The sequence below is a fragment of the Centropristis striata genome, chromosome 6 (genome assembly GCF_030273125.1).
Source record: "Centropristis striata isolate RG_2023a ecotype Rhode Island chromosome 6, C.striata_1.0, whole genome shotgun sequence".
NCBI classification, from domain to species: Eukaryota; Metazoa; Chordata; class Actinopteri; order Perciformes; family Serranidae; genus Centropristis; species Centropristis striata.
This window is the reverse complement of record NC_081522.1, coordinates 19,363,598-19,386,189: the sequence shown is the minus strand read 5'-3', so window position 1 is coordinate 19,386,189 and position 22,592 is coordinate 19,363,598. Positions and strand designations below refer to the sequence as shown.

The following is a 22,592-nucleotide window of genomic DNA, read 5'->3' as shown; positions in this document are numbered from 1 at the left end:
TGTGTGTGCGCTTGTCTATTTGTGTGTCGTATGTGTAGCTAGTAATCACTAGCAAGGCAGCCCAGTGCTCAGGGAAAGCCCTGAGCAGGGTTGTAAAACGCCCCCCTGGCTAACTGGAGGCCCCTGTGTGGGTGGGAGACAGAGGTAACGAAGAGTGTGTGCCTCCATGTGTGTGTGCCTCTGTGTGTGTGTGTGCTTCTGTGTGTTTGTGTGTGTGCGCGTGTGAGTGTGATTGTTGAGGAAATCCACAGGGAAATGATACAACCTTTGAAGAACATGTTAAGATACTGACCTGTCCCCTCATGAACAAAAAATACACAAGACACACACACACGCACACACACTTGCACACCTTGAAATGGTACAAAGTGTTTCTCTTAATTCTCATTGCCCTTTCCTAACACATACAGACACACAGACAGAGCTTTCATGCAACACTCGCAAACGCAAGCACAATTTCTCCCACTTTGAGATTGCGGTTTGGCAGCCAGCTATCACGTTACAAATCCCAGGCCGGAGGGGTAACCATGGCAACTCCTTCCAAAATACCCCTGCCGCCCATGGAGGAAAGAAAGGGTCGTTTGCGCCCCTCACTCTCCTCTGCCTGTTGCCGTCTTTACGCTGCCAATGGAGTGGAACTCCTGACGCAGACAGGGATACCTTTGCTGACGCACCTGGGGATCACCAGGGGCCCCGAGCTGCCCTTTCTTCTCTGTCCCCCACAGTTCACTGCTTTCCTTCCACCCACCCTCCCGAGGGGCTTTCCTTTTCCCCTTGCTTTTAATGACACAACCCTAATAAACAGCGTTAATGGGTCTTCCAAACTGTAAGCTAAGCTAAGCTAGGCGCCTCTCCCCCTCCCTCCCTCGCCTTCTCAGTCTCTCCTCCAGAGGTAGAGGGGGCTCCTCGTGGCCCTTCAGGCGCAGCACAGAAGGAGCTTGTGTCTCCTCTTCTCAGCACGTCCATCAGCGTCTCTTCAACTTCAATCCACCCGTATGTCCTCTAATTCTGTTCTTCCATGAACTGGCAAATTCCTAAACGTGTAGGGGGCCCCTAAATCAGTCCAAGCAAACTTAACCAGTTTCTTCCCCCAATAAAAAGGCAACAGGATTATTAAGTAAATGATATAACGCTTTTGGCTCTGTGATCATCCTTGACAAGAGGGCAGGTGGGGGGCTTTGGGGTTGGGATGTGTGTGGAGGGTATGGGGCACTTAGGGCCTTGAAGCTGCAAGTTAGTAAGTGAATAGTATGTGTTTGTGTGGAGGGAGCGTGGGGTGTCCTGGGACAGCTGGAGGCTGGAGGCTGGAATGCTGCAGCAGCAGATTGTCAGATAAGCAGCTGTGTGTGTTAGGGGGAAAGGAGAGCCAGGCACGCTAACCACTACCGCAACTAGCCGCTGGAAAACACTCCCGCTGCTGCATGTCAATGGTAAGACCGTCGACATCCCAAGCCGAAATTGCTAATCGCCGCTAACCACAGCTTAGAGTCACAGAATCAATTTAATTAGCATTGATATAAACCTAAGGATTAAAGTCGTAATAACCCAATTTTTATCTGAACAAATATGTTAATAAAATGTCACATTTAGTTCAATAGGTTTACACAGAAATAACTCAAACAAATAGTTTCAAAACAATCACGTTCCTGCATTTTTAAGATCTAACAAAAGACTTTTAGACCATGGAATCTGTATTGTACATTTTCTATAAATTTAAAATAAATAAATAATATATATAACAAACATATCCACAGTTAAACAAAAATGTAAATATGATTGTAATCAAGAATATTTTTATGAGTGTTTGTGACGTACTGAGCATTGTGGATGGGTAGTGACAGGGGGATTATACTGGAGGACTAGTTTAAGAATTTCACAGATCACTGGAATCCACTGGAATTTGAATTCAAGTTGACCACAACTACATATAACTTGTTGTTGGACACTTCAAAGACTCAATTTAATTAGAAATGGGGCTTTAAGATTGCCAAAACACTTATTTCATAGCCTATTTTCAACATTTGGTTGTATTATATCACAGTATAAGATTGTTTTAAATGAAATTCCAAAACAATATCGCTGTACATTTGTTTGTTAATGCATTGGATATTCATTATTTATTGCAGGGGAGTTCAAAGTACATTTTCTTTCATCAGGTTATCATATTAACCATTCAAATACTTCACAGTGTTAGCATAAGCAGAGTTAAATACAGTGTGGAAGTTAAGAGCTTAGCATACTGAGAGTGTGTGTGTGCACACACACACACACCATTTGCTCAATTTACTCACAACAGCTGCAGTACAACTTTAGGATTTTAATTTGGATGAAATGTTTGTGGCTTGGTATTGCATACCATGAATCAAGTGTTTTCACCACTGCCCTAACACTCTCTCAACAGTTTGGATGGGCTCCATGTCTTTACATAGACGCTGTTTCCATTTAGCAGCAACATCCGGTCCGAGTGATCCGAAGACAAGTGGACAGCTCTCAGTCTGTGTGTTCTCACCTGGCAGTAGCATGTGTCTCCACATGCGTCTTCAGTGACCACTTGTGATCCGATTCCACTTCCCCACTCTGTATGTAAATTAACACGTACATCATTTCCGTTTGCGAAACACCAAATGCATTGCTGTTTTTAACCAGCAGGGGGCAGCAGTGCCCCTCCCGTGCCTAGTCGGCCGGAAATAAAAGAACAAGAAGAAGAAGTCAAAACACTACATTCTTTGGCGTGTTCCAGGCAAACCACATCACCGAAGATGTTAGACGCACTCTTAAGTTTTGTCTTGGGGCTTTTTGAAATGTCCAGCCGAATGAGTACGTACTTCCACTCGGGCAGGGGACGGCAGTTGAGTAGGCGGTCCCTAATGCGGAAAAGAGTCACATACCCGTTCTCACTACTATCTGAATGTGGACACGTGTGGCCTGAACCACTTCCAAATGACGTTTTTGACATCCGATCTAAATGCGTCATGACATTGTTTTTACCTGTAGTTAGAGCTGTCCACTTGTGTTCGGATCCCTCAGACCACATGTTACTGCTAAATGGAAACAGGGTCATAGATGTACAGTCATGCTGTGTGTACTGTTCTCCACCAGCAGCTTTCCTAGTCATGAGGTCAGTGACTTGGGCGATTATGTCTGCATTGTGTATTTTGTTTTGTTTTTAAGCCTTTGGCACTCCTCACACAGCAGTCCACTTATTTTGACGCTGGAAATAGAATACATTCTGTACCGGGAACGGAGATAAAGCCAACTTCATATGTTGACACAGACCTATACAGGGGTAATGTTTATACATGTTAAACCCACCCAATGGATGGAGTTATTACTTCAGGTCTGAGAAAATCAAAATTAAAATTGCTGCATACAACTGTCCTTACAGGGATAAATACAAATTGATTGAATTATAGTATTATTTGAGTAAAAATATAACATGTTAAAGGAGACAGATTATGCTAATGTTCAGGTCCAAACTTGTATTTTAGGTTATTACTAGAAAATGTTTGCATGCTTTTAATTTTCAACAAACATGGCCAGATATAAGTCCACTAAAATCCATTCCTGTATTGGACATATAGAAATAGAAATAGAAATAGAAATAGAAATATTTCATGGAGGTAGTGTCAACTATTCCAAGTTCCGTAAAGGAATAGCTCTCCATATGTGCATGTTCAAAGCAGTGGAGACACTCACCAAACTGTATCCTGGTGCGGACTCCTCCGACAGGGACGCTATAGATCTTCTCCAGGTAGTTCTTTACGTCATACTTGGTCATTCTGCTCAGACATGTCCAGAACGAAAGAGAAAAAAACACAAATTCAGGGAGGGTGAGAGAGGAGAATAGGGATTAAACAAGGCATCCACCATCAGTGATTGTGTGTGTGAGATGGTAAGGGAGTGAAGGAAGATGTCTGAGGTTGCACTCCAGTATTGCAGGGTTACATGCTGGATAAATGTCCATCAAAAAACACCACATGCACTTAATTGACACAGACATAGAAATGATACAGCCTATTTCTGAATTCCCATAAACTCTGCTGTTATATTACCTACTGTAACTGACAGGACACTCCCCTATAAACCCATATTCAGCTTTTATTCTCTGGACCATAAAGTGGAGAGAAGAGAAATGTGAGTGTCAGTGTTCATCCAATTAGCTGTCTGCATGTATTGATCGCGCCCGGTGAAACTCTACACAGGAAGTGGGCCTGGCACCAACTGATCCGGTGGGCCAGCCCAGCTGAAGCTAACCCACTGGGCAGCATTTGGAACGGATTGCTCCGACCAAGGAAGAAAGGCTTTTAACTGCTAATCAATCTAGCCAATTGGATTAGGCTGGTAGAGAGCACTTCCCAAATGCGTCTGACAAAGTGCTTAATAGCGACGCTGTGGTCTGACATGAGTGCCTCGGATATGGCGTCTTCTATCACCTCATATGTATGTAACAGGATAATGTAATAATCCCTATTTTTCAGAGGAAACAGCACGATACCTTCAGCTGTTGTAACAATATTAGGTGAGGCAAACATTTGCATGAGAAAATCCCATCTGTGAACACAAAGACTCTTTGTACCTAAGAATGATGTAATATGTTTCCATGCTACAAACAATTGCCTTTTCCTCTATAATAGGCTAAATTTTGGCAAAGCTGGCACTGATGTAGACCTAGAACACTTTCATTTGACCTGCTAAGTTCTGTTTATCAAGAGGGGTTACATTTACGATACTTGTGTAACTATTTCCACATTTGATTCCACCATTACAGAAGCAGCATGGTTTGATGTGGTTACTCTTGAGTATGGTAGGGTTTTTCTACCAAACCAATTTCAGGCAGCTGCCTTTCGGAGTTGAGAGAACTCACCGACTTCTCCCCCTAAGATCCAGTACTGGTTCAGTACCACTGGGGGTGTTGGGCTGGAGGAGTGTCTGCATCACTGTGTGAAGTCAGGTGTAAATAAATTTGTTCAGGCCCCTTTAGGCGTATTTGTCTCCCTTTACCCGGTCGAGAGGAGAGAAATGGGTTTCTGATGTGGCATGCAGATGTGCCTTTCTGCTCCATTTGCACTCACCTCCCCCCATAACCCCCATCTCACAGTGTGTGTGCTGGAGGGCAGTGAAGCAGAGCGGACTGACTGGGGGTACTTGAGATCAAGAGAGGAAGAAAGAGAGAGTGATAGCACCGAAAGACGGGTTTTCCTAGAAAGCAGGGGCGGGGAAATGGAAGAGAGGAAAGTGGCTTGGGGACTGCGAGGTCTCCTCTGGATCATTAGCAGAGGGAACACTGATCCTGATTAATGGGGAGAATCTAAATCCTACTGCTTTTACCATGCATATTATCCCGTCACCACAGACATAGAGATAATATATATGAAACATGCTTAAGCAGGGTCATGTCTGTTACAAGATGCCTATGAATGTATAAATATGTTTCGTAAAAGGATAATATATATGGCTGGAAAAGCAAATATAAAAATAAATCTGAGAGCACACAAACTAATGAATGATCATGTATCAACATCACTTAAATAATATATAGAATATGTAACAAACTTAATAGTATATTCCATACATATCTATTCATTTATTCAGTTTATAAACAATGAACATTACAGGGGTTACAAAAGATAACTGTTTTTCTCTGACTTGTGTCAATACATGACTCCCATTTCAGCTAAAACTGGAATCCAGTCTAAGATAAAGCCTTGGGCTGAAAGCTGAGGAGAAAATGTCAAGTTAAGCATGTTCATAAACAAGGCTAAACTTAGACAAAGGGCGTGGTGTCTCCAATAGTGATGCAAGTAGCATCTGATCATCATCCCAGTATAAACATCCATCCGACTCCACAAGCTAACCTTTCACACCTCTCCTTCACAGGAAAAATGAAAACCTGCCTCCAGCAACTGCCAGGGCTAAAGACATCGTTCCTCAGCAACTGGTATATATTTATACGCAAACACACATGCTGCAAAGATTCCTCGCCCAAGATGATGAAAGAACTCCAAACACAAAACCTACAAGGGCATCAGATGACGCAGACGATGGATTAGGTTCAATTATGGTCCGTTGTTGCCGAGCAGGTTTAAAACAGGTACACTGGCATCATTGTCAGAAGACAATTCAAAAAGTTATATTGTTTTGCATTGCTCAAGGGGAGGTATAGAGGGGAGATGTATGACCTAAATATGATATCAAGTAGTGCTAAAAGAAACAGGTCTCTGAAGGGATGCAGGCATGAATGAAAAAAAGGTTAAACTTGATGCTTTTGTTTTGCCCCTCTGTGAAAAAGTGTGTGACAGTATAGAAGATTAACCCACACACCTCTATCAGCTACTCTCAATGTAATCCTTACTCTGCAATGAATCTACCTGCTCCTGGTTATTTCCTTTTTGTCAAATACAGGCTGACTAACACTGAGCCGAGGAGATTGTGAGTATCACTTCCAGTAGTTTAAAGCGGTCCATTTACACCTGTGCCCCAAAAGCATACGAGAGAAGTAGGTGAAAGGAAACAGTTGGGAAAGTGCAAGACAGGACAGATACAGCTTTGACGGTCTTTGACAAAAAGGATAGTGATGTGGTCTGGAAGCTCAGAGACTACTGCGTGCCACTTGTCTATTAATGCACTGGTGCTAAAAGAACATCTGCCAGGTGAAAGGGTGGTGTCTCTCCTGTAGATAAAAGGTGCCCTATACAGCCACCCACTCACAATGATCTTGAGCCACAAATCATACACAATACTGATTGAAACACTAAGGTTTAGCAGATCTGGATTGTTTTGATAATATTTGTCTGCTTAAAGAGGCTTTACTTGGAATTCAGAGCATATTGATTGCCTGCACACCCAACATGACAGTTGCTGAGCCAGCCGCTATGCTAATGGTGCTAACGCCACTGCAAAAAGTCCTAAAAATGGCAACACAGGTGAAAGTGGGGGCAATAATGCTTTCATTACAACACCATGGGTCAGGAAGGAATTGTAAGCACAGATCAGTAAAGAGTGCACAGCTTTCAAATGGATGGATAATATTTAATGGAAAAATCAAAACTTTAACATAATGTCTATATATGCCCTTCATTCAAGGACCCTGAGACTTTTGCATATAGAATACTCGCTCAAATCCCGACAATCCATCTCGATTTGTGTCACTTAATAACGTTCAATCTACCAATGTTATATTTTCTTTACATGATTTGTCTGCCAACTTATTGTTTCAGTTTCTATTGATTTTACTTTTTCCTCTGTCAATCTTAGTCTTATGTTTACAACTTAGTTAGTCAATTGAATTGTGTAAACCTTGTTTCTATCTCGTGTGTTGTTATTTACCCGTCTATGCTGTTTTGCTTTGTTCATAAAAAACAATAAAAATTGTTGATCATCAAAAAATGTCTGTATGCAGATGACTGAACAATATTCATGGCAGCATCCTCAACTGATGAATTCAGTAATAGATTAACAAGAGAACTGGAGTTGTGTATGTATTGCATTGTGTTGTATTATAATACCAAAATGATTTGAAATGTTTAAGTAAATAATTTTGACCAAAATAAGTTGATAAAATGTACAAAATGAAAAGAGGTCTGTCAATTGTCACATTTTAAGACAGTGTATGAACAACTATGGCAATATGAAATCTCACATTATCCTCTAAAATAGCAAAGCCGGGTTCAATGTCTCATTCAAACAACAAACAGTTGGTTTAACAGTGGGAATGAGGTAACTGAATAAAGGTTATGTCAAAAACGATGTTAAACTGGTAGTTCAGTTTCATCTTCGGGGAGGATTAGTGGTCATCATCGTGAGTCACGTTTCAGAAATGGTGTGTGTACTCCACTGTATAAACTAAATGCCTTGCCACAGTCCTTGTAAATCAGTAATCGCTACAACAAAATTTGATCCAAAGAATGGGGGTGTTGCTGTTGCCATGTCCTTCTTGTTTTAGGATGAACATTACTTTGCATTGGGATGATTCAGTGACCATCATGCTTCTTGTGGCTACCATGAATCCTCCTTGGAAAGGTTGCTTGTTTTAGCAACTTGACTTGGCAAACCACTGAAAAGCTTTAAATGTGGTTCCTTGTTTGATAGAAACTGGGCTGCATCTGCATTTGGGCTTTTTATGGGGCCTTTTTGGTTGGCAGATCAACTTTAAGTACTACAAGGGAATGGAAAAGTAGAGGATGCAGCCACACATAGAGGTGATGCAGAGTTGCAGGCGACAGACGTTTACTCCAGTTGGGAGGAACCTCAACCCTTCAACACGTCATCAGCTGTATGGCCTCTTTTTCCTGTATGTAAGTTGCCTTATGTAACCTCATAAAATAATTTGGTGACTGCCAAACCTTGTTTATTCATTTACTGACAGTATACAGAGAGTGTTTTTTTGTTTGAATCTTGTTTCTCTTGTATTGGCTAATACAGCAAAATCATGTATTGGCATTAGAGGTAAATATCATGATGACATACATACCAAACAGCATAAATGAATTACCAGAGAAACAGTGTAAATAGATTAACCTTGACCATCACTGCTGAAAGACAAAGTGTGGTCTAAAAAGAGCAATAACAGGCAAATTGTCCCTCTGGTATGTTAACATGTGTTATAAAAAGCCTCTCAGACTTTACTTTATGTGTAACCTTTATTAAGACACCATTCAATAAACAAGGTACACCAACAGTCCACACACACACACACACACACACACACACACACACACACACACACACACATCAAAGTACATTGTGTCAGACCGGCTTAGTGGTGAGAATGAAACAGGAGAGTTGTTTTCTGCGCAGATGAAAGGCAAAAGAAAGCCGCTCCTCATTGTCAGCCTGCCCCATTGTCAGGTTTGGGTCGAGATACACACACTCACTACTTTAACCCTCCCATCTACAGAGACAATACATGCACAGAAGTTGCTCAACACTAAGTATCAAGATCATAATAGCAGACTTTGTTTAGAGTGAAAGCCATTGAGGAACTTGAGACTTAGAGAGAGAAGAGACAGTTGAGAAGTTGAGAGTATAAGAGCAGCGTGTGAAGGATTAGATTTATTGTTTGGGTTTTGGTCTGACAATAGAACAGAAATAGATCAAAGACCAGGTCACCAGGAGTCACTAAACTTCTTACAGAGAGACGGGTCAGTAAAGACTGTACCCTCCTCTGCTGGTTCGCTAAATTACTTCCTATGACATAAACTGAGGTTAATTAGCGTGAAAAATAACCTAGTTTCCAACTCGAGCCACGTGTTTACGAAGTGGAACGGGCAAACACAAGCAGAATGAATGCTCTGGTGATCATACCAATGTTGAGTCCAACAGGTACTGGAGACCTGTCCGAGTGGAAAGACAATTTGAGCTGCTGTGTAGCAGGGTCAGTTAGCTCATGTCTGATTACAGTGAGAAACCACAGCATGGTCTGGTTTCATAGTTATTAGACAGAATAGTAGCATGAAATGTGATTGAGCTGTAGACTGAACACAATGTTCAGCGTTGTGTTCTTTTCTTTGTGAGTGTGTGTGTGTGTTTGTGTGTGTCAACGCTGGCCTCTCGCCATGCCAGGTGAGAGGCACAAGAGGTGTGTGTAGGTGTGTGTAAACCCAGAAATTTGATGATGTTCCTTCTGGAGCGGAGAGGAAATACTAACATAGCACAAAAGGTTTGAGAACAATCAAAAAGACAAACAAATATGTCCCTCCAGCAGGTAGAAGGAGAATTATGAGAGAACACAGCCCAGGTGTCTCAAACAACAAGTGCCAAAGAGGGATTGGTTTTGGACGTGTTGCAAAGCGTTTAAGAAAAGCACAATAAACAACAGAGCCCAGGGTGGGACGGGAAAAGACATGCGCAGCTGATAGCAAGTGAGTGGTATCGCAAACAAGCAAGAAAACAAGAAAAAAGCGTGGGAGAACAAGACAGACAACCATAGATATCCAGCGCCCAGGTGTCAATGAGATAAAGGCCACCTTGTGTTATTGCCCTGGGAACGCAATCATTACCACGTTTCATTAACAGCTGCTCTGCACTACAACTTACCCACGCCAACACCGCCTACCCTCGAGAGTCATAACTACAACAGCTTTCACTGGCGTAATGACTCAGACTCATCGATAAGCTGGGGGTGGGAATGATATTTGGTTTGTGTCACTGCCTCTCCATGTGTGTCCATTTACTACACTGTGTGTATGAAAAGTAAAAAATAACAGTGTTTCAAGCATACACCGAGGCCCCAGCAGCATATCAATCAGCCATGCACCTCTCCCAGGCATCAAAGACTACAAGGAAAAAACCCTTACACACCCTTATAAACACACACGCACCCTGCACTTACCCACTTTTGTGCATATATACACAAAGGCACACACCATTTTCCAAAACTGACTAACCCACACTGACATGCGCGCACACAGACACACACACACACACACACACAATTACATAAGCACCCTAGGAGTTTGGCAGAGAAGAGGCAAGAATCAGAGTGGGAGGCCAGGCACCTGGATGAACAGATTATGGTCTAAACCCCACCAGAGACACAAAGATGATCTGCCTCAAACTTCAATTTTTCTCCCCAGTGTGGGCTCTGGCCCTCTCATCGCCTGAGGAGCACTGCTAACCTCAGTGACCTTGGCTCGCAGAGGTAGTCAAAATCAGCTCATCACTACTAAGTGCTGACTGGTTAGGACCTCCTGTTGCGTTTTATGACAAAATACTTTTCCTAACCCACCAAATTGACAAGTCATAAGTCAAAAATCAACATATATACAGTATGAAAAAATAGGAGACAGTAAAGTGTTATAACATATAGTAAATCCCGTTTGGCACAAGTTTTGGAGAATGATCAAGAACATTTCGCTTTATTTTCTCTAAGGATATTAATATTGGTTCCCCTAGATGACTAATGTTTGACGTCTCACTGTCTACATCATGGACTGTACATCCATTTCACCGCCAAAAAAAAGCACTTTTGACCTCACCCCCTCCCTTGCTGCCCATGTCAGCCTTACACAAGTCATCACTGCTAAGACAACCATAAGTTGGGTAGAGCTGCCTATACAGTTGAGGACTGAGCCAGCGATTTCTGTTCATGAGGCTCTCACGCCACCTGGTGGCCAAGATACCCACCTGCTACTAATGTGTTTTCGTGCTACGACAGTGCCAGTAAAAATAAATGATTTCAGCTTTAAGCATGAAACACGTTTATTTTATAATAGTTCTGAATGACAATAAACTACTTTTTGGTATAACAAATGTTATACCCTAATTTAAATGCTGATGCCAAATAAAATCACTGATTTTGCAGTCTTATGATAGTAAAATATATAGACCATAGTTTTTATTCTTAAGAGGCACTGTAAATTTTGCTATAAGAGTTGGTATAGTTACTCAATCCTCAAGGTTCAGGTTAGCCCTTTGTGATTATTATTATCCAAACTGCTGAAAACGTGGTGCTGAATCCATACTCGCCCTAAAATGCGGCTCTGAAGGTAAGCAGCTTGTACTTTAAGAAGACAACTACTAAGAAGACAAATATGTGCAAGTAAGCTGTTTGGACTTTGAATAGATGCAAGTCTACAAATTCAGCTTTGGAACAATTTTAAAGGTTCAAACTATGAGGCGCTGTGATTGTGAGCAGTAGAAGTTTCAGAGAAATAGATGTACAGGGGTATGCATGGTATGGTTCAAATTAAATTAACTGAAAATGAATTGTCCATAAACATAAAAAAGATCAGGTGCATCAGATCAGATTTTAGATTTGTAATAAATACAACCCCTATTCCAAAAACGTTGGGACAAGTTAAGTAAAATGTAACTAAAAACAGAATGCATCAAATTCAGAACCAAGAGTATATTTACAAAAAACAGTTTGAACATTAAATATGTATTGTCTTTGTACAGATTTTAATTGAATATATGTCAAAAAGGAATTAGGAAATTATTATATTATGTTATTTACATAGACAACATCCCAACCTTTTTGGAATCAGTTATAATAATGAATGCTTCGATCGATGCTAAGAGATACTTGCTAAATTTGGCCTGAAAAACCTTAAATTGAAAATTCATGACGTAGCTGATAATGGTGATTTTCATCTACTAAATAATATGGGATTACATAACAAAAAAAGTGCAGCTTTTGTATTTAATTTAATGCAGCGTTGCACAAAGACATGGAAGATCTGTAAGCAAAGACTTACGCCAATGGGATGCGAAACTGGACAGTGTCAGGAGGCTGCTCTTTTCCCGGCCTCACTAGGGTCAGGAGCCAGTTGGGTCTAAAGATCCTCAGCTGGGGGTTTCCCAACTGGTAGAGAGGGTATCTGAGGAGAGAGGCAAACTCTTATCATCTACAGCATCATTCCCAGACATCCTGTAGTATTTACTACAATCACGTTAACAACTGAGAAGATGTCAGAGCTGTACAAGTAATCATGTAGAATTGTGTGGTGCAATTTTAGTTTCCTTTGCTATAGCCGATTGTTGTCTAAAGCTAATAAAAGCAGAGATTTTTTTTAAATATCTGTTTCAAAAGGGAGCTGTGTAATGAAAACCCACAGGATGTGATCACTGTTTGTGGTTTGCCATCCAGATCACACAAACCACACGCTGCGCCTTGATGTGATGTATGGAATGACGTATGGTAAGTAACTATTTGGCTATTTAGCTGCTAAATGCTCCACTATGTTCACCAGCTAGTCAAAAACATTGTCTGTCTGCTGTTTAGTGCTGGGCAGGAAGTCTGCATAGGGTTTTAGCAGAGCTTTCCATTAAATCAGCTGGAACCCTTTAATATCTCTTTAGGCAAGCACCCAGCTCACTTGAAAATGGCACAAAATGGCAAGTTTGAAAATGTTTTGGAAGCCACACAAATGAAACACCATGTATTTCCTTATGTTTTGTTACTAAGAGTTTCTTTTTAGACAATACAAAGATGCTGATCCATTTCTGACCAGAGGAGAAATACATAAACCTGTCTGAATTACAGATACACCTACTTTGAATTTGACCTCCAAATGAAGCGGTTTAAATAATGTGGTTCCACTGTTTACCAGTTTTTAACCTGTTGGACTATCTAACATCTTGCTTGTTGCCCTGTCATACCTCACTATAGCTATGCTGCCGTCTTCCCAGAAGTGAGCAATAAGGTCTGGCAATCTCAACCAAATTTGCATATTACAAAATCCACAGTGAAGCATTGTGATAGACAATGATGCTGTTGTTGTTATTGTTTTATTATTTAATTTATAATTCTTACTTGCATAAATTTGGGGTAATCATTACTATTTTTATCTTTCACACTTTGGAGGTCATTTACAGACAATCCTCACCCATTCACATGGTGTTTCCTCCCTATTAGTGATGTGAAGGTAAGGATGTTTTAGTATGCACCCACGCTACACATTATGAGGACCAATCCACAAAAATAAGTGTTAATCAACCACCAGACCCAAACCACAAACCACCAACCTAATGCATTATAGTAGCACAATTGTCTGGAGTAAGGGCTGGCACAGGGGGCTTTTAAAATCACGATGTTGGGTTCAGTGGTCAATGACAAGGGTACAATGTGATCATTAACAATAGAAATGATAGTAGTAACTAAAAAAAAGTCATAATACACTGGAATAATTCTTTAACCCTGTGTTGGCCCGTAAGAACAATTTTATATAATTTCCCAAGTATAACAAAACTTTTGACAAAATGTTGACATAGAAAAATATTATCAAACCAGACATCTATTTTTCGTGTGAAATCAAATAATGTTGAAGTAAAACATGACTAAGTGGATTAAAATAACATTAATTGACAGCATTCACAGCATTAAAGTATAGACACAGGTGAGTTGATCAATAATATATTCATGCATTATCTTTAACCGTTTATTATAACTCGGGTCGCTGGGGGCTTGAGCCAGCCCGAGATGACATCAGGCGAGAGACGGAGTACACCTGGACAGGTTGCCAGACTGTCTCAGGGCAGACATATAGAGGTGATCACACACAGGTGAGTTACTAGTGTGCTACTTTACATTCTCAAGACCATTACAGCGACTTGGGTGTCATGGTAACCCAGCAAGTTACTGTACCACGACTCTAGCTGCATGTTGACGGCAGTTTGTTTTTAGCATAGGTGGCTAATGCTCGACACGTCCATGTTATTTAAGATTTACACTGCGCGCATACATAACTGATTCAAGTGCACTGACAATACGTAACATAAATGAATAAGACTTGAACCCAAAGCTGAATTCAGACATACAGGGCAGCTGGAAAACTGAGACATGCTAACGTTAGCTGGGTCTGCTAGCTCAACACACTGCCAGAAAAGCGGACTGACATAGGTCTATAATATCTAGCTGGGGCGTCCTTTCGCGTATTTACGCGTGTAAATTAGGAAGAGAAAACTCGACACTTACAGTACTCGTGTTACTGGCATCACTGTAACGGTTTGTACTGATATATGAGGTGCCAGGCAGCTGTTGTGTAGTCTCTTCAAGGTTGTCAAACGTTGCTACATGTGCATGGATGTACTTCCGGTGACACTTTCAGGCGCATGCGCAGTGAACGTACCCAATGCCCTTGAATGAAATTTGCCTGTAGCATGAATTTATTAATGGCCCTCTGGAGCCTGGATATCATAAAACCGATCTTAAGGATGTTGAGAAGCTATTTCCTATCATATGAAATCTTAACAAATCTTAACTATAAGATAGCAGTCTTATAAATAGCTTAGAGTCTTTGAAATTGAGTCTTTAATTTATAACATCTGAAACCAATTACTAGATTGAGAACTAAGTCGAAAGACAATGGGGCAAAAGCACCAAGAGTTGAGGATGCTATTTTCTTATTATTCTAATTTGCTGAATGTTTCCCAACCCTATCAATTCCTCCGCAGTTAGTCAAAATTGGTCAAAGTATTTTGAGTTTATTTGTTTGATGAACAGATCATAATCTATTTCTGAAATGTAATGCAATCTTGCTGCATGAGACACAGGAAAAAAATGTATTATACATATGCACACACAAACTATATCACTATTATTTTTTTTCAAATGTCACATGAAAAAAATGCATACATGCTCACATCCTGTGTATGTTCATTAAAGTAAGATCGAACATGGATATACACAAATAGTCATTTAGATAGGAAAACTGTATTAGTGCCTCAGAATGCAAAAATCCAATCATTAAAATCCCCAAAGTGCGGTCATTTTCTGGTTATTACATGTTTTTCATTTGCACTAGTAACGGCAGAGTTCATATTCTTTTTAAGAATTGGTTTCCTATTTGGGAATGTTACTGTTGTGAGTATTTTCTCAGGGCACATATGATGAGACAGCAGCAGAGGGAGACCTTGTCCCATCTCTCACAAAGACCCTTTGTCCCAGTGTCGACCTCACAGCCACTACGATGTTCCTGCAGCAGGGGTAGATTGAAGGCCCCCTGAGTGGAACATGAGTCCCTGGCTGAGCCGGTTCAGACCTGGCAGGAAACAGACCACACTGACAGCCCACAGTATGCCAGGGAGGGAAGTTTCCATCAGTTAAGATGCCATAGAGTGTGTGTGTGTGTGTGTGTGTGTGTGTGTGTGTGTGTGTGTGTGTGTGTGTATGGGGGGGTAGGCATTTGATTATCATAGAGTTGTTGTAATGTTTACCAGTTGGAACAGGTATTTATCACACTATATCAGTGTGAGGGTTAAGGTCGCCTCCCGCCTGCAGCTCTTCTGTGTGGAGTTTGCATGTTCTCCCCGTGTCAGCGTGGGTTCTCACCGGGTACTCCGGCTCTTAGGTTTAATTGATGAGTCTAAATTGCCCGTAGATGTGAATGAGAGTGTGGTTGTCTGTTTCTATGAGTCAGCCCTGTGATAGTCTGGCGACCTGTCCAGGGTCTACCCCGCCTCTCACCCAATGTCAGCTGGGATCGGCTCCAGCCCCCGCAAACCGAGTGCAGATAAGCGGTTAAGGATAATGAATGAATGAATGAATTCCTTTAACTTAATGATTCAACATAGAGGGAGTATAAACCATAATAGTCAAGCTGTTCCTGTTATATTGTATCATCATTAAGCATGACATTAGAGTAGTGGTCCATGACTTAATGGTTGCTGGTTAAACAACCTGAATCTGCCAGAAATATCCTTTTTCTTTCTTTAATACAGTAATAATTGAGATGATGATCTTTTTTCACAATTCCTCCATTGTTGGCTTCTCCATCAATTCTTTCCAACCTGTAGAATATGACACGCCCATTGCTGTTGTTATGGTTAGCACTTAAGGTCAAGGAAACCCTGCTATTTTTCAGTTCCAGCTGGAAGAAATACTCCGAATGGTTCAAAATTAGGGGCATAAACCAAAAATGGAACACATCCATGTTCATCAAGACCTCAAAACCTTGCTGCATTTTCCAGGCATTTTGTGCAGGTATTACAGTTGACAGTTGAGACATGACAAAATATAACAAGAGCAATGTAGGGAACAACCCTCAACAAGCCTGACCGGATGTGAAGTGGCAATGTTGTGGCTAATAGTCAACACTAAACCCCAGGGCCACTGGGGCACCCAAGCTCCTGCATATTTACCTGTCTTGAAGGTCACAAGATTATTCACAAGTGAAATATTCCAGGTGCTATGATGCATACATGGAAAACATTCTTAAATAAATTAGCATTCATTTATAAGTAAACTAAGTTGGGGATCACAGGTGGCTTGATAAGAGCCTAATAGCTGGTAAATATGGCTCTGACTACATAAATGTGTTTTGTGCATGTAAAAGTGCTGTAAAATCTCTAAACATTATACATTCAAACATTTACAGTCAAACATTAGAAGAAGAATTATCACTGTATTTCAGTGTACAGTGGATTAGCCATCATTTATATACATTTATCTGTCTATGTGTGTTATGTGAGAAAGGTTGATTTCCATGTTTTTATGACCCTTACCTTGGCCCCAGACCTGGAGCTTGATTTGGGTGCAGTAGCAGTAGCTGCACTCATTACCTCGGTCAGGTTGCCAATGTTTAGCAATGCTCTAGCCAGTGCAGACCAGGCCAGGTCTAAGGGGAGTGGAGGGGGCCAGCAACATGAACCAGAGCAACCTTCAGCCAAAAGTCCGGTCTCACACTGTTATCCAAGTCTGCCATTTATAGATGCGATTCAAGCCTGTTTGTAAATGCACACAGTTGGGCTCTTTGATGGAAAATAAAAGTTAACTACATTATCTAATTTCACTGGTTTCCATAAGAATATGAACCCAATTGATGAGGTTTTATTGCTTTTCAAATGACCAGGGCAAAAGCCTGTGAGATTTCTTTTTAAATTTGCTCTTTGTGTTTTTCTTTTCTTTGGTTCGGTTTTGCAGAAGTCATATTCTGATAAATGGTTTGGCCACTTAACTGTCTGGCCTTACTTAATGTGTGACACGCAGTCATACACATGCAAACAAAGCCTCTCACACACAAATGTATATGCACACATAACTTACATAATACTTGGTTGGACATCTAATGTTAATTTTGAGTTCCATCAGCAATCAATTGTTATTCATTATAGTTCAGATACTTGGCTCTCAGCATACTTCCAACCAACTAAGTGAGATGTAACTTGCACCACTTTTGTGTGTGTGTCTGTGTGTGTGTGTGTGTGTGTGTGTGTGTGTGTGTGAGAGAGAGAGAGAGAGAGAGAGAGAGAGAGAGAGAGAGAGAGAAAGAGAGTTAAAGAATTGGAATGAAGGTTCAGGTCTGGGGCAGTGGAAAGTGGCTGTTTGTGTCACAGTAGAAAAAGGGAGAAAGTAAGGGAGGAGGAGGAGGGAGTGCTCTAACAGCAGAGGTGGATAGACGGAAACAGTTCGGTCTAGAGCGGGATTGTCCCGCCAAGAACGGGCACTGGGGCCGCATGGAAACTTTCCCCCTCCGACTCTCAGGCAGCCGGAGGAGAAGTTGTCGGTATTGAATATCCTAGAGAAGAAAAAAGGGAAACGGTAAATTGAAGATCCAGACGTGAAGATGGAAAAGTTTGTCAGTTGAAGTGAATATTTTTGCATGTAACGGGACTGTTTAAAGTGTTTCCTTGTGAAGCCACTTCATCCATCCATGAAGAATGGACCAAAGTGATGTCTTGAATAATTTCCCTAAATAGTTGTCATAATGATAAGCTGAGTTTTTATAGAATACTTTATGTGCAAAAACAAAGATTGTATCAACAGCAGCAGCAGCACTGTAGAGCTACAGAGGTGGAGGGAGAGCAGGTACCTGAACATGATCAGAGACAGAGGAAGCAATTAGAGTGAGTCCAAATCTGATTTTAACAGTGGCCTGTTAACGTCTGCGGTCACAGGCACGGCTTATACAGTAGGCTTGGGCTACAGTATGATATGTGTGTTATGTACCACAGTCAGGGATGAGGCAGAACTGTCTCATGGGAGCCAATTATCATTTTTGGCAGGAGTTGTTTATAAAACCATTTTCATCCCCCGTTGACAATCTGTAGCAGATGTTTCATAGATACTAAATTCACACGACCTTAGTGGCTTGTTATCTATCGGGTTCAATGAACAAGACCCCTGATTTTTCATCTTCCACCAACAGCTGGTCAGAGTTTTGATGCTGCAATGCTCCATTAAATATCAATGTCTAGTAGATGGATTTGCACACATTTTTGGTGGTTCTCAGACAAAACAATAATAAGGTGATGATGATCTGGTTCAGTGTGTAAGTTCGGATTTAGTGGCACTGAGCAGTGACATTACACATCACAACAAACTGAATATCACTCCGCTCACCCCTCCCTTTCCAAGCATGTATAGAACGTACGGTGGCCTTGGTTTGTCCGTTCTGGGCTACCAAATGCTACCTGACTAACTACCTATGTATAGCTAGATACATCAAGAGGAGTTAGCTTAATGTCAGATCATCAGCATCAGCCAGGTTTGCTTCCTCCTTATTTGTGTGGTAATGTTAAAGAGATTTGGAAAACGACAGATAGGTTGGATGTTGACATATTTTTAAGATGACATTGATAGCCAGAAAAGATCAAATCTAACGCTCCTTTTTATATTATCTCTGCAAAGCTACATGCAGCCCCAAAGTAACTTTTTGTGTTATTTAGTTTGATTTACATGACATCTAGTATAACAACAGGAAAAGTAGTCCTTGCTGTTGACTTGGCTAAACCACACCAAGTTTCTTTTCGTCTGACCTAGCAACAGTGACTAACTAACTGCATTCCATTTCTGCCAGCAGATCAGCCTAAATCCTAAACACTGGACCAATTGTTCAATTATTTGGGTTTTATTAAGTAGGTCTTCCAGAAAATCTAATGACATTCCCACCAGCTTTAGCAGCACTTTATGTATAATACTACTTACCCAATATTGGCATGCTAACAGGCTGAACTAATTCATTTTAAGAAGTTTTCAATAATTGCAACTTTGGACTTTCTGTAGCCTGAATGAAGCACTGGTCCACTGGAAACACAAAATATAAACCATTAGTTGCTCCTCCCCACACCTAATTAAACCCTTGTCCCTTTTCCATCAACACTAAATGAGTGGTCAGAGGTAGTGGCCAGTTCAGGTCAGATTCCTCTGTTTTTTCATGTCCCATGTTCACACTCTAAGAGGGAGCGGGTGCATGCCACGCAGCAGTCCTCTGCCTATTAATAGCCGCGAGGGATGGAGTCGGGGGCAATCTGGATGGCGTGTAAATTTAGACCCTCCCCCCTGGATGTTCCGTTGATGTCATAAGCCTGACCTCTGACCCAGGAGCCTGGCTGCCACAAGGCCCATATTGAACTTGAATTTCAGAGGTCTGAATAAAAGCATTCAAACGCTTATTCATATCTACATCTGAAACAGACTGAGGCATAAAGCTGTATAAATACGTCATCAAAGATGCTCTGTGCTCTGTATCTTCTTTCATTGATCACATGACAACACCTGATACACTAACAGACTGTAAAGCTTCTTTGTCTTTTATTCTCAGACTAGTTGGTGTACAAACAGAAACAGTAGTTTCCTTCAAAGCAAACTAAGTAATAACAGAATCATCTGTCTCATTCTTGCCTGAAAGTTGAGCTCTAAATCGCCACAAAGTCACACACGATCACGCAGTGATTTCCAGAGATTTTGAAATCGACTGCAGTTGAGTTGGGGGCGATTAGGTAGAGTGCTCACACAGGTTCCCACAGCCTTATCCAATGTCCCTGCCCCTGCCAGAGTTATGTGATGGATCGGAGGCTGGGGGGGGGGGGCTGACATGCATAAACGAGGACAGGGGCAACTGATCTTCAAGGTATGTCAGCCGACACTCCGGGGATATCTTGTGCACCGCTCCGCGGAAGAGACCTTAACCTACAAACATAACTACATTGTTCAAGCCATGATTCCTCTTGTCTTATTTTTGGGTCCGATAAAGATGTTGTTGGATACCAATAGAGCCATGACCATGTTACAGTAAGAACTGTGTTGAAATAAATGGATAGTGACACTGGATTAAAGTGATTTGTAGACAGTTTAGGTTTCAGAAAGTTATGACAGGGGTTATGCTTCTGTGAGAGCGAAGAGTTGAGCATTGCTTTTTATTGTACATCCACATTCGTGGACTTTGACTCAGCACATTTATTGTCAAACAGTAGTCCATCCATACTACGATGACATTATAACTCCAGACACAATGGATGTTGACAGTCCAAATGCCACCTTCGACCAATCACACCACCCCCGCTACCCTTGAAGTACTCATAAACAACATTCCTGCCCTCAAATGTCGTCTGCACTCCACATGAGCAACACAGCACAAAATTGTGAATATATTTTGATATACATATTGATCACAGCACAGATTATTGTATGTAATTCTCTTAAATGTAAATTATTCTTTCCTACAAGTTTTTTTTAGATTCTTTATGTAGGTCAGCACTTTGGCTAAACTAGTGCTGCACATTATGGCTAATGTGTCTCACTTACAATGTGATGAATTGAAGATTTTTTTTATCTGAAGCCACTACCGGTTATGAAACTGTGTAAATTTAATACTGATGCCTCTTTGTGACCTACATAAGCAAATGAGACCATGAATTAGAAGATTGGCTATTTCTATATAGTTATTATCTAATATTTAATAGTTATTTACCTATTACTTTGTGTCTGTCTTTGGTTTGATTCCCTACAAAATCTGATTAAATTTACAGTGCATGAAAAGAAGAGTTGTTGTATACATTTTTACAGTCAAAGTTTTGCAGTGAGTAGTATGTTGGACCTTTAAAGCAAGCAGGAGGAGATTTTCTTCTGAGGATTTGAATTTTGACGTTATATTTTGTGCTAATGGTTGATAATGGTTGATGGTTTCGTATCGTAAGTGTTTGTATATGTATTTTGTATATTGTACGTTTTTTTTTTCTTTTTTTTTTTTTTGTTTGTTTGTTTGTTTTTTGTTTCGTAATTCTCTGCTTTTTTACATCATGGCCAGGGGACTACAGATGAAAACTAGCCTTCTGGCTAACTCTGGCTTTTTTAACCATGTATAATCATGTGTTTTATGAAATTGCACTGTCCCCTTTTAAATAAACTAATAATTTTAGATACTGGGGCACAATCAGCAAAAAAGGAAAGAAAAGTATGGATCAAAGGAAAAAAAAGCAAAGAGAAAATCATTAGTCCATCTTTTTTGCTCATTCAACAGATGGAGAGAATTGTGGGATTGGAAAGGAACAAAAACCGATCCTGAATCCTTCTAGACAAGTATATAATTTGTCTATTTTATTAATGAAATACCTCAATATCTGTGTGACAGATGATGATGCTCATGGTAACACTACTGCTTTTGTACTTGGGCCACCAAAATCAACACCAAATATAAAGTTCCTGATAGTTGCTGTAGGCAAGCTTATTTAAATGTCATGTCTGGAAAATGTGGTTACACTGCAACATATTATATTATTCCCACAACTCAGTTACCTTTCAATTTCAGCATCTTTTTTATGAGATATGTCCAATGTTATGATACAATATTGTCAGTACAGTTTTATATGTATCTGATTGTTTTTAGAAACCAGTGTGACACAAATAGAGAGGTCAGTGAAGAGTTAATCAGTACTCAAAAGAGGTGAGTTATCTAAATTTAAGAGTATATATATTTGGAGTAAATAAACCTAAAATGACAAACGTGGTTATAGTTAATTGGTTATAGTTATGGATATTTGGACATGGTGAGCTACAACAGAGAGCACTGGAGTTTCAGCAGGGATGTTTGCCGAATGACAGGTGGTCCATCTTCGTTTATAAACTGAGCTAAAGTGTCTCAAATCCATTTTAACTTCTTCATGAGAACAAGTCTGTTCATGCCAATCATATCTTCAAAACCAACTAATTTCTCTGATTCCTGGGACAAGCTGAATAATTATGAATAACTGAAAATGTCTTATTAACCTCCTGGTGAGTTTGATTAATAAGCCTATTAGATGCAGCCAGTTAAACTAAACCCACGTGGCATGATTAACCCCCTTCCAAGATCGTACTTGTGATATCTAAATCCGTTACAAACATCACTCTTTGATGTCCATTAATATATGAAACGCCACCTGATCAGATTTGG

The 22,592-nt window shown here is 40.6% G+C and overlaps 1 protein-coding gene across 1 annotated transcript in view; it reads right to left on the bottom strand.

Annotated features, from left to right (window-relative positions):
• mrpl23 (mitochondrial ribosomal protein L23) overlaps nt 1–14,536 on the bottom strand; it is a 36,995-nt gene extending 22,459 nt beyond the window's left edge. Inside the window, exons 1-3 of the mRNA XM_059335426.1 lie at nt 14,417–14,536; nt 12,198–12,320; nt 3,697–3,779 (exon numbers count right to left, since the gene is read on the bottom strand). Of these exons, the coding sequence (XP_059191409.1) occupies nt 3,697–3,779; nt 12,198–12,320; nt 14,417–14,436 (226 nt within the window). The 5' untranslated portion in view covers nt 14,437–14,536. The remainder of the gene's footprint in view (nt 1–3,696; nt 3,780–12,197; nt 12,321–14,416) is intronic.
• Nucleotides 14,537–22,592: the final 8,056 nt, after the last annotated feature.